This window comes from Oryx dammah, unplaced genomic scaffold (assembly GCF_014754425.2).
Source record: "Oryx dammah isolate SB20612 unplaced genomic scaffold, SCBI_Odam_1.1 HiC_scaffold_20, whole genome shotgun sequence".
NCBI lineage: Eukaryota > Metazoa > Chordata > Mammalia > Artiodactyla > Bovidae > Oryx > Oryx dammah.
In genome coordinates, this window is record NW_024070204.1 from 33,438,520 (window position 1) to 33,454,882 (window position 16,363).

A 16,363-nucleotide genomic window follows, 5' to 3' on the forward strand; every position below is an offset into this window, starting at 1 on the left:
GCCTAAGTAAGGGTAGAAGCTGCAACATCATTAACTCATCCATCACCAGCAACACCGAAGGTCACCAGTACCCACCTCAGTCAAGGGCTCGGGTATATTCAGCTACAGACACTACTCTCAAACTACCTGGGAAATCAGATGTGAGAACGTGTCCATCCCGTATCATAATTTTCTACCACCAGTGCCAGTGCAATGCATATGTATTTCTCATGCCTAAGCTAAAAAAAGGAGAAGGCAATGGCACCCCACTCCAGTACTCTTGCCTGGAAAATCCCGGGGACGAAGGAGCCTGGTAGGCTGCAGTCCATGGGGTTGCTAACAGTCGGGCACGACTGAGCGACTTCACTCTCACTTTTCACTTTCATGCATTGGAGCAGGAAATGGCAACCCACTCCAGTGTTCTTGCCTGGAGAATCCCAGGGACGGGGGAGCCTGGTGGGCTGTCGTCTATGGGGTCACACAGAGTCGGACATGACTGACACAACTTAGCAGCAGCAGCAAGCTAAAAAAAGAGAGCTAAGACTTTGAGAATAACTACAAGGAAGAGAAATCTGCTAAAGGTAGAGATCAATTCTACATGCCTAGATTTCATCACCAAAATGGTTCTGGTACATAGTTCTAACATTCATGATAGCTAGGAAGGGTGATGTTTCCACTCACAGAGCATGCACCATGGCAGACACCCTGTAGCAAGAGGATAAAGAGCTTCCAAACTTTAAGATTTATCATAAATATATACTATGCAAAGCAAAGGATAAATGTCTGTATGTATAACAGGTAAAAAAATTCTTTTTCCTTACCGTTCTGGGTCGGTGTTTACACCAATAACTGGTTTAAGTCTGTCCAAGACTTTACTTGCTGCCAAAAGCATCGTGCCATCCCCTAAAGGACATAAAGCATTAAACACTAGCTTTGTAACAAGTCTGATCAACAACACTGTGAACATTAGTTCTTTTAGCAATCACACCCCACCCCATCCTGCTGGCTGCCACAGTCTCCTCCACTTCCTTTCTACCCACTATTCTTTGTAGTATCTCTCCAACTCTAACCCAGAATTTCTCAACAGTGACAAGAGTGACACTTTAGGCCAGGTAATTTTTCTGTTTTGGGGGTTGTCCTGAGCCTGTAGGGTGATGGGCAGTATCCCTGGCCTCTACCCATTAGATGCCAATAGTAGCCCCCAGGTGGGAGCCACTGTTCTAACCCTATCACTCCTTTTAACCATTCCTCTTTCCCTCTCTCATACCATCAGTCCAAATTCACAAATTATTTTAATGAGAATACATCCAAAGTGTCCAACTTTGCATTTTTCTCCCCACCAAAAAAAAAAAAAACCCATAAAGGTTTATAAAAAATGGTCACTAATGTAATAATACAGCTCAGAAAAAAAACAGGCATAAGTATAATGGGACCAAAGAGGGATGGAATTTATCTAATTTCATTAAACTCTTAAACTCAACTATTTTTTAAAGCCTGGCATAACTAAACCAAAGTACAATTATAAACAATCCTTTGAATCATATTTAAAGTTAAAGGCACACCTTAAGTATACACACAGAAATACACATGCACAGAACATTACAGTAACATCATCCACTAAAAAATTAAAATGTTGTATAAAGCACATCTTTTAAAATCTGATTCTAAAAATCTAAAAATTTGTCTTACGGTAGGACTCTGAAAGCTTCATTACAGCTAGCTCACAGGATATTTGGAAATATGACTATTAAAGAGCACTTCCATATTCTAACACCTTTACCTCTGCAAAACTATTACCTCCTGCAGCTATGACAGCATCTGCCCATCGAACAGTTTCCTCATCATATTCTCTCCTCTTTACGAGACGAACCTCAATTCCCTCATTCCTAAGATAAAAAAAGTAAAAGGTATATAAAATTTCCACTAACATAAAGGAGTACATTTTTTGAGAGGCAGATTATTACAACAGAGCTGTAAAATAAACAACTTTGTTTTACAAACAAATTTATGTTTAGCTTTGGAAGGTCAGCTTCATTTTCATTTAACCACAACAACCAATCAGCTATAGGAAGCATATGAACAAACTATCCCAAGTCTCCAATGTGCTTTAAAAACATCTTTTAAAGCCCTTGACGAATAGCAATATTAATTAGAATTTCCTTTTATTTTCTCTACTCTTCCTGACGCTAAAATTCATTAATACAAAATGGTCCAAAAGACTAACACCTTGAGAGACAATTTTTTTTTAAATAAGAGCGAATAGCTATTATTTTAAATTCAACAAATACTGACTGCCAGATAAAAACAGTGACTAAAACATTTCCTAATTTGCATGTCCTCACATTGATTCTCTTGCATACACACACTTATTCACTGACTCATTTAGCCTTTAATTAATGGAAGTTTCTATAATCATAATTTTTAGACATTCAAAAACTATTATAATGAACACCTATATAATCTACTATTCTGTTTAAGAAATAAAATATTATCCTACAGTTGAAGCCTGCTGTGTACAAAATTAACTGTGTAGAAAAGGCACTTCTTGGGCAGACCAAATAATAACTGACAATCTGAAATTTTCAGCGTACAATAAAAATTTCCTTAAAAATACTCTAATACCAGGTCCATTAGCCACAATATAATTTTCTTAAAATGATTCTATAATGGCCATCTCTCCTAAAAATCTAAGTATTAGCTGCTAGTGAAAATTTAAAAGTTTAAAGTCCTCAATACAGAAGCCCACTTAACACCTGATCTCACAGACTTACCGTAAACTATCAAGAATGTGCTCTACATTTTTGGTGTGAATATGATGTCGCTCAAGCAGTCCACTGTAGCTAGAGCCTTTCAGCGCGAGCTATATCAAAATAAAACAAATTTTGCCTTATTACATAATATGCTTTACATATTGTATTTCTTTAAAAAGCCCTATATAAGACAGACTGGGTTGTTTTGGAGGGTTTTTTGAACACACATTTTAATGGCTATCTGTGAAACCCACAAGTATAAACTTGATTAGAAAGTCTGGTTCCAGAAAATCATAATGTGGTTTTAATACCAAATACAGCATTAAGTTTCCTGAATCAGTATATCCTGAATCCTGAATGTAGTCAACAGGATTTCAAAAGTCCATGTTTTACAGCTTGAGTGTCTCTTTTTTTTTCTAAATGGATTTTTTAACATGCTGAATTTGGCTACTGAAGACCAAAGATGAACTATTATTTTAGAAAGCAGTCATCTAAAGGTCATCTAATGACCTCTGTTCTACTTGGACTTGCAGCTCTCTTGTATTCCAATTTCTGAACTCTATCTGAAATCCAAACAAAGGGCTTGCTGGCTGCTTGAGAGTGGATAACTTCTAGATGTAAGGACATACAGTCTTCAATAATTGTTTTTGCTAGTTGTTTAGAATATTTTATAATGTCACTATCTTATCATTAATATTCTTTTAAAGTATATGTCTTCTAAAATCATCCACAAAGTAAAATGTTGAGAGGGAAGTTTAGAAACATTCATTTAATCATCAAGTAGGAAATATGTTCACTAGAGTGAATGCTAGAATCAAAAAGCATGTTATTTGGGGGGAACAACAAAATTAAAACTACTTATAGAAAAACTATTAAAGAAAAAGAAAAACAGAGGACCAGCAGAAAAGATCTTCTACAGCTAAAGATACCAGGGAACCACAGCAAGACAGGTAAGAGGTATGAGATGCAGTGCAGTCAAGGCCCACACCCCTGGGTGGACAACCCCTAAATGGGGGAAGGAATAATTTACAACTGCAGAGCTGCTTCCCAAGGAGCAAGGGGCCAGAGCCCTACACTGACTCCCCAGCCCAGGGGCCCTGCACTGGGAAGACAAGTCCCCGAACATCTGGCTGTGAAGCCCAGCGGGACTTACTTTTAGGAGAACCAGGGCTGTGGGAAATAAAGAGCACACACAAAACTCCACATACTCCAGGACCCAGCGCAGAAGCAGCCATTTGAAAAATCCTGGGTCAGACCCATCTGCTGATCTTGGAGAGGTTCCTGAGGAGGCAGGAGGCAACTAGAGCTCACTCTGACGACATGGGACACGGTGATGGCCACCGTGGGACGCTTGTTCCACCATGAGGACACTGGCACTGGCCAACACCACTGTGGAATTCCCTCTCCAGCTTATTACTGCTGGGATGTGAACCCCAGGCCTGCCACCTAAAGACCCCGGGAGATCATAGGTAACCCCGGACCTAGCCCTGTCCACCTGAGAACCTGAGACCCAGCCCACACACCAGCATGCTCACAGTAGGCCCAGGATCCCCAGTACCCGACTCTGCCTATCAGTGGACCTGTAACAGCCTGGGGGCTGGCTTCACTCACTGGGGAGTCGGGAGGCACCAGTCCAAGGCCCCCTGGGCCCTGGCCACCAATGGGCTGACCCCAACTCCAGGACCTCCAGGGCCCTGCAACCAGAGACTCCAGGCCTGCCTCCACCCACGAGTGGGATGGTGCTAACCCCAGGACCCAGTTCTCCCACCAGAGGGCAGGCACCAGCCTGGGGATCCTGTTGACCCACCAGTGGGCCAACAGCAGCTCTGGAGCAGCTTGTGCTCTCAACCAGCTGCCAGGATCTGGCCCCACCCACCATTAGGCTGACACCAGCTTTGTGACATCCCTGACCCCACAGCCAATCATGTCAAGAGCCAGCCCTGCCCATCAGCAGGCCAGTACTAGATGTGGAACCCCTACGTGCAACCACCTATTCCAGAACTCAGCTCCACCTACAAGTGGGCCAGCACCAGGTCAAGGGACCCCAGGGCCACACAGCCCGCAGCCTTGTGACCCAACCCCACCCTACAGCAGCCAGCACACCAGGTGGGGCCTGGCAACCAACCAGACACTCCACAGTAGTCAGCTGGCACAGGAGGGCCCATGCAGCCCACATAAGAAGCATCCCTAGAGCATGTAAGTCTGATGACCAGAAAAAAAGTGTGTTGCTGACATGCAAAGGACATCTAAAAAAGGCTGCTTCTCCAAGGCTGGAAAACATAACCAGTCTACCAAATATACAGAAACAAAAACAGCAAATCAGGAATAATGGAGCAGGAAGGAATACGTTCCAAATAAGTGAATAAGATAAAATCACAGAAGAATTAGCTGAAATGGAGACAGGAAATCTAAACCTGATAAAGAGTTCCAGGGAATGATCAAAGAACTCTGGAGAAGATTAAATGACAAGAGTGAGAAGTTAAAAGGTTTTTAAAAAAAGAGTTAGAAAATATAAGGGGCTTACCTGGTGGCTCAGACACTAAAGAATTTGCCTGCAATGCAGGAGACCCAGGTTCAATCCTTGGGTCTGGAAGATCCCCTGGAGAACGGAAAGGCTACTCACTCCAGTATTCTTGCCTGGAGAATTCCATGAACAGAGAAGCTTGACGGTCATGGGGTCGCGGAGAGTTGGACATGATTGAGCGACTAAAACTTTCACTTCAAAAATATAAAGATGACCAAACAGAGACGAAGAACAATAACTGAAATGAAAAATACACTAGAAGAACTCAACATTACATTAGATGATATAAAGGGATGGATCAGTGAGATGAAAGATATAGTAATCACTGAAGATGAACAAAAAAAGGAAAAAAAGAATAAAAAGAAATAAGGACAGTTTAAGAGACCTCTGGGACAACAGCTGCAAAATAAATGAGTTACAGTATGAAATGATTATGTGGTGATCATTCTGAAATATTAGAAACACCAATCACTATGTTCTATAACAAGAACTAACATAGTGCTGTAGGTCAATTATACTTCAAAAACAAACTCACGCATAGAAAAAGAGATAAGATTTGTGGTTACTAGAAGGAACGGAGACTTGGATGAAAGTAGTCAAAAGGTACAAACTCCCAGTTTTAAGATAAATATTAGAGATGTACAACATGATAATTATAATTACCACTGCAGTATGTTATATATAAAAGCTGTTAAGAGAGTAAATCCTGAGAGGTCTCATCACAAGAAAAAAAGTGTTCTATTTCTTTAATTTTATATCTATATGAGATGACAGATTTTACTAAACTTATTGTGATAATCATTTCATGACGTATAAATGTCAAATCATTATGCCGTACACCTTAAACTTACATGGTGCTGTGTAAAAATTACATCTCAAGAGTAGAATTTCTTCTTGTGAATTACTGTAATTCTTTAATAACTCATGCTTAATACATTTATTTAGGGAATACAAGTTCTTTCATTAATTATTTTCATAAACAATGTAGCTGGTTGGCCTACTAAGTTGTATTAACATAGACTAGCTAACTAGACAACTAAGAGATAAGACATTTTTAAAAATCACTAATAAAAAGCATCAATTACAAAATCTTATATCACTATTCAACTTGCTCTTATATTAAAAAACAATTTTATTTAATACTCAAAGGATAGTAAGAATTTCTAGCTACCCACTTGGAAAATAACAACACTTCAAAGATTTAAAAACATACTTCAATTAGACAAAAACAGGAACCCAGGAATTCTCTGTAAAACATCTTAAAATTAAGAAAGTAAAGAAATTACTAAAATTTAGGATACATTCTCAACTCTGCAATGCTACACTTAAGGTATCAGTATTAATGACAAAGTTCTTAATATTTTTTTCTTTTTTCTCCAAAAGCTTGTTAATTCTCAACAGCATTAACAAAAAGTTTTTTTAAAGATTATCCACTAAAATGGAAAAACCGGTGTGAACCTAAAAGTTCTACAGCAGAAACACTTCATAACAGAACTGCCCCTATAAAATCTGCCAAAGCCAACAACACTTCTCCCCGCGTGCTTTGAGGTTAAGACAAAACACAACACAACATTAAAGGGAGGCAGGGGTAAGGATTCTGAAAGGACAGAAATTAACCACAGCCTAAGGCCAGAGGTGATAGTCATGCTATTTTCTAAATGGCCTAAACACTTCTATTAAAGTATCACAGACATCTTTACTTGACCAAAACTGACTTAAAATTTTAACTTGTTTTACTAGTCAGATGAGTGTTTACTATTTTGTACTCCAGTAAGGGAAGGAAATGTGTCTTTTCAAATTTAACATGTAAGAAATGCACAAACTTGTGAGACAATGACAGCTGGTATGTAAACTCACTAGGCATAATTTAAGCACTCTTAGAAGAATACACTTAACTAAATGGTACACCAAGCACCACTCAAAACTGCCTTAAAAGGATTAGTGGCACCTAACTAACAGCTAGAGAAAGTAAACTATTTATCTGAGCCAGATCAAGCCAGCCACAGGAAACTCTAACCATTTCTTCAGCTATATTTAGTATTTATCTTCAATTATTTCTATTCCATTTACTCTTTATCTCAGGCTCTCACCTTTATTTTCCTCATTGTTATAGAACAATGCTTCTGCATTCTCCTTAATTCTGTTACCTACTCCCTTATACAATGGGATGGCACCAGGTTCCATCTTTGGCATGCTTATTGTTTCCATTTCACTTTCATTATCTCCCCACTCCAGGGACTTGATCTACCCGTATACACCAGCACCTAAGAAGTTAACTGCTAGCTCAAGCCTGTTTCTTGAGTTACAGGCTCCAATTTTTAAATGTCTACTTTTACATCCACCCAGTAGGTCAAGTACTTCTCCCCAAAACCATCTAAATCTGATTATATATTCCTCCTAATTTGCGTTTCTGAATCCCATATAGTAGTTAATAATACTTCCATTTACCTAGTCAACAGAGTAAATCCCGGCTGTCAGCTTTAATTCTCCCTCCACAATGAGTCTCCACAGCCAGCCAGTGGTAAAGTCCAGTAATTATACCTGTGAACTATTTCTCCAATCTGTCCTTTACATTCATGCTGCCACTGCTTGAGTTCTGGACAACATCAACTCTTATCTGGTCTCTTGTAATAGCTTGCCTCTTGAGTTTCTAAAGGAGTTTCTTCCTTAAAAATCCTTCCCATTCCCCTCATCATCTAACCACTCCCACCAGAAGCCTGCTTTCATACTAGTCCCAGAATAGTAACATCTCAGAAAAACTGAGCCATCCCTCCACTCCTGTGGGGAAGAGAGCAGGGCTGAGCAAGGGTTGTGTTCTGCTGTTAAAAGACTTAAAACCACTACAAGCTAAAACCATGGCATCTAACAACTTTATAAGTCCCTCTTGAGCTTTCCTTGTGGCTCAGCTGGTGAAGAATCTGCCTGCAATGTGGGAGACCTGGGTTCCATCCCTGGGTTGGGAAGATCCCCTGGAGAAGGGAACAGCCACCCACTTCCGTATTCTAGCCTGGAGAATTCCATGGACATGGTCACAAAGAGTCAGACAAGGACTGAGTGACTTTCACTTAAAGCTGACCTATCTGTTTAGAGAAAAGGGATCCCTCTTACACTTGTGGGAATGCAAACTAGTACAGCCACTGTGGAGAACAGTGTGGAGATTCCTTAAGAAATTGCAAATAGAACTGCCTTATGACTCAGCAATCCCACTGTTGGGCATACACACCGAGGAAACCAGAACTGAAAGAGACACACGTACCCCAATGTTCATCACAGCACTGTTTATAATAGCCAGGACATGGAAACAACCTAGATGTCCATCAGCAGATGAATGGATAAGAAAGCTGTGGTACATATACACAATGGAGTATTACTCAGCCATTAAAAAGAATACATTTGAATCAGTTCTAATGAGATGGATGAAACTGGAGCTGATTATACAGAGTGAAGTAAGCCAGAAAGAAAAACACCAATACAGTATACTAACACATATATACGGAATTTAGAAAGATGGTAATGAGCGGACTTTTGGACTCTGAGGGAGAGGGAGAGGGTGGGATGATTTGGGAGAATGGCATTGAAACATGTATACTATCATGTAAGAAACGAATCACCAGTCTAGGTTCGATGCAGGATACAGGATGCTTGGGGCTGGTGCACGGGGATGATCCAGAGAGATGATATGGGGTGGGAGGTGGGAGGGGGGTTCATGTCTGGGAACTCGTGTACACCCGTGGTGGATTCATGTCAACGTATGGCAAAACCAATACAGTATTGTAAAGTAAAGTAAAAATAAAAATTAAAAAATAATACTACTCCCTCTTGAGCAATGATTTTCAAATTGCCCTTAGAATGGCTGCCACAATAATCTGGTGGTCACAATCAGAATTAATAGTCAAGAAAAAATAAACTATACTGCATGTGACAAGAGTAAACTGCTTCATGTTATCTTCTGTACCAAATATGAGTACACCATGATATGAGATTTTTCTGATTGTGAATTAGTCACCAAGTTTGAGGTTTTATTACTGGCAAAAAGATGACCTTCCCCACTGCCTTGCTAGTACTGTTCCCTTCCCTTCACATATAAAGTCTTCCTTAGTCTTTAATATTTAAGCAGCTTAAAATTAAAAGATACAATTTTCACCCTCATCACATTGGCAAAAATGTTAAAGCCTACCAAGTGCTGATGAGAACATGGGAATCAGGGAGTCATTCGATGCTTATGGAAAAATTACTTGTATTTTTATTTGAAGCATTTTTTTAAATAGTGGAAAAACTGAAAGTAACCTAATTATTCAAATAATGGAATACTATACAGCAGTTAAAATAAATTAACATGTATCAACATACAATTTATAACCAATAGTGAATAAGAAAAGCAAATTTCTAAAAAAAGACACATTCTAAAGAATATATTACTGATGTAAATTTTTAAAGACAAAAAAAGGCTAAAACACAGTCAACTTACACTTTATTAGTTGAAAGTTATTAATGTGCATCAATAAATACCTTTCTATATTCAAAGTTTACATCATATAAATAAAAATATAGAAAAAGTGACCATAGTAAAAAAAAAATTAAGTTATTTACAATTTCATGACTGGCTACAGGCTTCTCCAAGTAAGCCTAATATACAGGGCAGGTTGAAAACCAGGGCTCTAAAGCATACTGATCAATAATTCTGATAATGGAATTTTAACTATTGTGATATTCAACCCTTTTACACCTTTATGAGTCTCTTATTTAACTGTAAATACTTGTATACTTATATATCATATGCCTCTATTTTCTAAGCTGTGTTCCCCAGAATTAAAAACATTTTCTGCCTCCACCCAAAATTTCACGGTCAAATAAAAGCATCGTCTGTTTAGGCTTACGGTTCTCAAACATATTTAACCGTGGAGCCTCTTTCAGGGAACTCACATCAGTAATCTCTACCTTAGTGAAGTCGCTTAGTCGTATCTGACTCTTTGTGACCCCACAGACTACAGCCTGCCAGACTCCTCTGTCCATGGGATTTTCCAGGCAATAGTACTGGAGTGGATTGCCATTTCCTTCTCCAGGGGATCTTCCCAACCCAGGGCTCAAACCCGGGTCTCCCGCATTGTAGACAGACGCTTTACCATCTGAGCCACCAGGGAAGTCCAATCTCTACCTTAGGTTTTCAGCAACTAACATCTCTCCTAAGAGTGACACTGGAAATAAGACTCTGGACTGGCAGCCTCAGGGTAAAAAGAACTAAAAAAGAAAAAAAAATTTTTTTATAATTCAGAAACATTTCCCTACCTTTATTTAGTGGAGATGGAAAGGCAAAGAGGATGAGGAGTAAACTAAAGTTCTTGACCTCAACTCCAGAGGAAAAAATAACCACAGATCATATGCTAAAGTGGAAAACTCAAAAAGATATGTATTATGAAAATACAGTGAAGAATATCTAACACAACCGTGATGGCTGGAGATGGGCCCAGCAAGGTTATCAAGGATGGCTTCCTATGAGAGGAATGTGTAAGCTTCACCCTTCGGCAAGAACAGAACTAGGCTAAAGCAGTGGTCCCCAACCTTTTTGGCATCAGGGATATTTCACGGAAGACAATTTTTCCACAGATGAGGGCAAGGCATGATGGTTTCAGAATGATTCAAGCACGTGACATTTACTGAGTTCCTTGAGCAGGAGGCAGAGACTAGTCGGTAATGACAGCGATAGGGAGGGCTGTAAATAACAGATCAAGCTTCTCTCCCTCGCCTGCTGCTCACCTCCCACTGTGAGGCCGGGTTTCTAACAGACCACAAGCCAGCAGAGATCCTTGGCCTGGGGGGTTGGGTGGGGTGGTGGTGTTAGGGACCCCTGGGCTAAAGGATGAAGGAGGATTTGAAGCAAAAGGGGCTACAAAGGTAAAGACACTGGTGGACACAAATCAAACTACCTTGAAATACCATTTTTCACCTACAGGTTAACAAAGACCCCAAAATGTGCTAAGCTGTTTATGAAAAAATAAGTTCCTTCATATATTGCTGGTGAAGGTATACACTGGTACAGCCTCTAAGGGAAGCAATTTGGCAATACTTATTAAAATTTCAAATTTTTCTCACTTAGCAATTTCACTTTTAAGTATTTAGAGTTTGATTCATTAACACAAATTATTATTTGTGTTATTCATAACACAAATTACTATTCATTACATAGTATATTTTAAAAAACAAAGGCATTTGCACACAAAGTACTATCCATTGACAAGAATAAGACAGTTTTCACTGTATACTCTTCTGTATCTCTTACATTTTGAACCATTTTAATGTGCTGCTTGCTGATACATAAAGAAATTAATTAGATAAGCACAACATCTAATGGAAATTAAAGCAGTTTGAAAGCAATGGAAAATGAAGTTCTAGACAAGAACTGATTAGAAATGAAGCTTAAGAGATGGACCCGAGTCAGTTCCTAAAAGACTTTGTTTTTAGCACACAAAGGATAATAAAGGTTCACCTACAATAACACTTCTCAAAGTGTGATCTGGGGACCAACTGCAAACCTAGAGAGTTTGTTAAAAATGTGAATCCCTAAAGCATCAGCAGTCTTAAGGGTATGATTCAGAGCCCAGAGTCTGGGAGTTCTCCACAAACTGAATCTTTACATCTGAGGGGAAGAAAGATAAGGTTCAGGTACCTTCATTCTAATAAATTCCCCGGGTGACTCTATAGGTTACAGGGAGCTTTTGAGGCGTTCTAAGCAGAGGAGTAAAGTGGCCAGATGTTCACTTTGGATAGACTACTCAGGTTCCTGTGTCTAGAAGATGTGAAAAGAGTGAGGTTCCGTTGGAAGGCTCTGGCAGGACTCCAGATCATGTTCGTTCATTTGATAAATACTCATGGTGCATACGCTACACTCATTGCACGTGTGGCAGAAATGCTATCTGCCCAAGAACTACAAGTTACAGCACCGTTTTCAGAGTAAGGAGAACAAAATCCAAGGTGCTGCATCTCCCAAATCTGCTAAGAAGGCAGGAACTAGGAAGAACTTAAGCCAGTGACAGAGGGACTACTAAATGAAATAATGCTATCCCATTAGGACACTAATTTTAAAAGAAATTAAAACTGGAAACCGTTAAAAGGAGTTGCTTCTGGGGTTGTATGACTTGGAGTGGAGCCTGAGAAAGGTGGAAACGGTTCATTCGTTATTTGGCATATATTAAAATATTCTGAAATAAAACATTCTCTTTGACCGATAGGTGTGTTTATGATGGCAAAATCCTTTCCCATCAGTTTTGATTCATCCAAAGGTTTAGTTTGTGAGTGGCATCAACCCTGATAATATAAGCTCCACATCCACTGACAGCTATAATCACTTATGAGGCAAGTGTAATAAAATAGTTTAATTAGTCCTTGCAAAGTTTTGAGCCAGGAAAGGTAAACTCACTGACTAAAAATTTATTCACAAGAAAAGTCACTGATAGCTAGGGGGAAAGGAAGTGCAAGAATTGAAAATAAACCAAAGTAAAACCAATATGAATGAGCAATTAAAAGTCAAACTTTGACCCAGTCTGTTTATGCTTTATCAACTAAGAAATATTTCCTTGAATTGTTTATGTTTCTACAAGGTTACAGAACCATGAAGCTTCAGAGTATGAAATTATACTTGCACTCTATCCCTCGTCTTCCATTTTCATTTTAACAAGTACCCTAATAGAGATCTATTTTGCCACAGAACAATCACTACCACCACCACAAAAGAGAACCATCTCCCCTAAAACTTCAGGTTACCAAGACACCATAGACACAGCCAGCCACGGTGCCAGAACACTCAAGGAAGTACTTGGTTACTGTCTTTTACACCCAACTCACATGATTCATATCCCTCAGTATCTTTTGCCCCAGCAAAATAGCAAACAATATTAACCATATCATTCCTATCACAGAATCCCATTTTAGAACAATTTCACGCAGTCCAGTATTGTTTGGCCTGTCCCTGAACTCTGGTACGGGCTCCACCTAATACTATTCCATGCCAAATTTGTTGTTGTTTAGTCGCTAAGTCCTGTCCCAATTCTGTGTGACCCAGGGACTGTAGCCTGCCAGGCTCCTCTGTCCATGAGATTTCCCAGGCAAGGATACTTGAGCAGGTTGCCATTTCCTTCTCCAGGGCATCTTCTCAACCCAGTGTTCGAATCCATGTCTCTTGCTTGGCAGGAGGATTCTTTACCACTCAGTCACCCGGGAAGCCCTTCATTCTGAATACTGACCTTAACATAAATACCTCAAATCAGTTACAGACAAATCCAATAAAACTTAGTTGAAATGATACCAACAGTAGTTATTTCAAAACTCTGTTCCACAGTCCAGAAGTGTTACTTCAAAAGTTTTCTTATTCCAAACAGCATACTCAAGCAATAGGCAAATATTTACCCATTACAGATTTCTCTTCAGATACTCAGAGTGGGTATACCAGGTAGTTCAATTTTGAAAGACTTGATTTGTCTTACATTTAAAAAGTTTTGATAAGTGGTAATCTAGTCTAGAGACCCAAGAATTAATCTAATTCAGATGTCACTCATATCATGAGGCCTTATACAAGTTATTCAGAGTTTTAAAGTATCAGAAAGGGCCTTGGAGGCTCTCTAGTCCAATCCTAGTATTCCACACAGTGAACTAGGTAGACTCACCCTGAAAACTGGCAGCACCACACCAAAAGTACCACTGTCACCAAGGAGCCCCAGAGAAGTTAAAAAGCAGCAGAGGTATTTGACCACACAGGACTTGGGCCTGGCTCCAAGCTCCTGACCCCCAATCCCACACTCTGATCATGCAAACCAAGTATACTGTTTTTAACTGTTGTGGGAGGCTTCCATAAAATTGTTATGAAGAACATATTTATGCGTATACAGCACTTGACAGCTTCTAAAAAGTATAACAGATCTGCAGACTTAGAAGCAGGACCCAAAGAGCACCACCTCTTTCCCAAATCAGAAACAACTGCTGCTCACCTTTTTATTTCCTGTCTCACTCTCAGCTTCACTCCTTTAACACAAACTCAACTACTCCAACCTCCTGCTCAAACTGTTTGATTTACTCTTTAAATGATGCAAACGTTTTCTATAAACAGCTGCCTTCAAACACTTTAGGAAAAGGAGAGAAATGAGCACCTAGCATTGACATCAGATGAATAGAGAGGCCCTCCTCAACTAACTCTTGAAACAATGAAGCGAAATGTTGGAAATAGTTAGTACTTCTGGCTGGGGCTACAGTCCATGGGGTGGCAAGGAGTCCACAGGCCTGAGCAACTAACACTTTCACTTACTGGAGCAGGTTGCCATTTCCTTCTCCAGGGGATCTTCTCCTCCCTGGGAATCAACTTGGGTCTCTGGCATTGCAGGAGGATTCTATACCAGCTGAGCCACCAGGGAAGCCCTTCATTTTGATAACTTTACAAAATATTACCAAAAAATCGCTGATGATTGCCAACCACAAGTTCAGGACCAGAGTGTCTACTCTGGTACAGAATGCTACAGGATTATGGTTATAGGCAATTAATTCCAAAGTCTTTTGGGGTGGGGTCAACAATTAAGAAATTTCCAATGGAGATTTTTCCAGATATACTGTTCATCGTAGAAAACATCATTCTCCTTTTCGTAAAGTGGGGTGGGCATGAGATCAGACGCTTCAAAAATAAGAGTGAAAGTAGGTAATATTCACCACCTTAGTGAAGTCGCTCAGCCGTGTCCGGCTCTTTGGGACCCTGTGGACTATAGCCCACCAGGCTCCTCTATCCATGGGATTATGCAGGCAAGAATACTGGAGTGGGTTGCCATTTCCTTCTCCAGGGGATCTTCCGGACCCAGAGGTCGAACCCAGGTCTCCCGCATTGCAGGCAGATGCTTTAACCTCTGAGCCACCAAGGAAGCTCCCATTCACCACCTTAGGTGTATTTATATACTTTGCAAAGATATTAATAAACATCTATACCAAACATAGTCTGTTGTGGAGGCATTACTACATTATAGACATTTACCTGCCTTCGTTTGGACCTATTTAATAACATACATTCAAAGTCAAATTTCTCCCTTGCTCTTCCTAGCACAGGAGACATGTGAGCTTTTAAAGCAAACTCCTAGAACCTTGTGTGAGGACCACGTTCCAGCACGGAAAAGGCTCAAGCCGACTGGCTCTCCAGAGTGACCCAGGCCTGGCAGTCGTGCCCCGTAAAAGGGGGTGTGTCCGTGGTACCAGAGCCCTCTTTTCCGCTGCCCGCAGCGGCACCCAGGGGCCTCCTTTGCACCCGGGGCGGCCTGGGGAGAGATTACCAGAGAATCCAGCTTCAGACCTACCTCGCTCCGGGTTGTTTAAAGGGGGTGTGGGTGGCGAGGGCGCAAATGAATCCCCAAACCTCTCCCACAATGGGAGTCCTTCTCCCACCCAAGGTTCCTACAGACGCCCCGGCTTGGGGGCGGGGGTCTTCTCACTAACAGTGAACCTGCCCCCCTCTCTCTCTCTCTAAACACACACACACGCGCGCGCGCGCGCACGCAGGAGAGGGGAGCCTACAAGCGAAGCCGGAGGGAGTGGAGGGTAGCGTGTAGGGCAGGCCTGGCATCTAGGATGCCCTGGGAAGAAGGGTTGTCCCGAGAGGTCTCGCCCGAGGGGGCGCGGCCGGCCCCCCAAAGTCGCCGCCCGGGGCCCGGCCGAGACACAAGAGCGGGGGCCGTCGGGACCCACCAGCTGCTTCAGGTCCTCCTCCGAGAGCTCCGCGTAACGGTATCGCTGCTGCTCGAACTCGTACCGGGTGGTTTTGGCCACCACCACCACCCGGGACGGGCGGAAGCCGCCGTCGGGGCGGCTACCACAGCCCGCCAGCTCGCGCGGCTGCCCCTGCCCCAGGTGCCGCCGGCCGCCGCCTTCACCGCCAAGCCACGGCCGCGAGGCGGGGCCTCCCGCGCCGGGCCCCCTGAGCGCCGCTGCCCGGCCCCCAGCCACGCGACAACAGCTGCCCAGCAGGAAGCCTCGGTAACAAGTCATCGTCGGCCCGGCAGCGGCTGCAGGCCTCGGCTCCCCGCCGGCAGCACTGCGGGCCGTCCGCGCCGCCCCTGCCTCCGGGTTCCCGCCAGACTGGCAGAGGTTA

General features: G+C 41.6%; 1 protein-coding gene across 2 annotated transcripts in view; it reads right to left on the minus strand.

Annotated features, from left to right (window-relative positions):
• The window catches only part of NADK2 (NAD kinase 2, mitochondrial), a 46,651-nt gene extending 30,288 nt beyond the window's left edge, over nt 1-16,363 (minus strand). For both annotated transcript variants that reach the window (XM_040262334.1, XM_040262333.1), the window contains exons 1-4: nt 15,961-16,363; nt 2,751-2,839; nt 1,777-1,865; nt 801-882 (exon numbers count right to left, since the gene is read on the minus strand). In XM_040262334.1, coding sequence (XP_040118268.1) covers nt 801-882; nt 1,777-1,865; nt 2,751-2,839; nt 15,961-16,260 — 560 coding nt within the window. In that variant the 5' untranslated portion in view covers nt 16,261-16,363. The remainder of the gene's footprint in view (nt 1-800; nt 883-1,776; nt 1,866-2,750; nt 2,840-15,960) is intronic.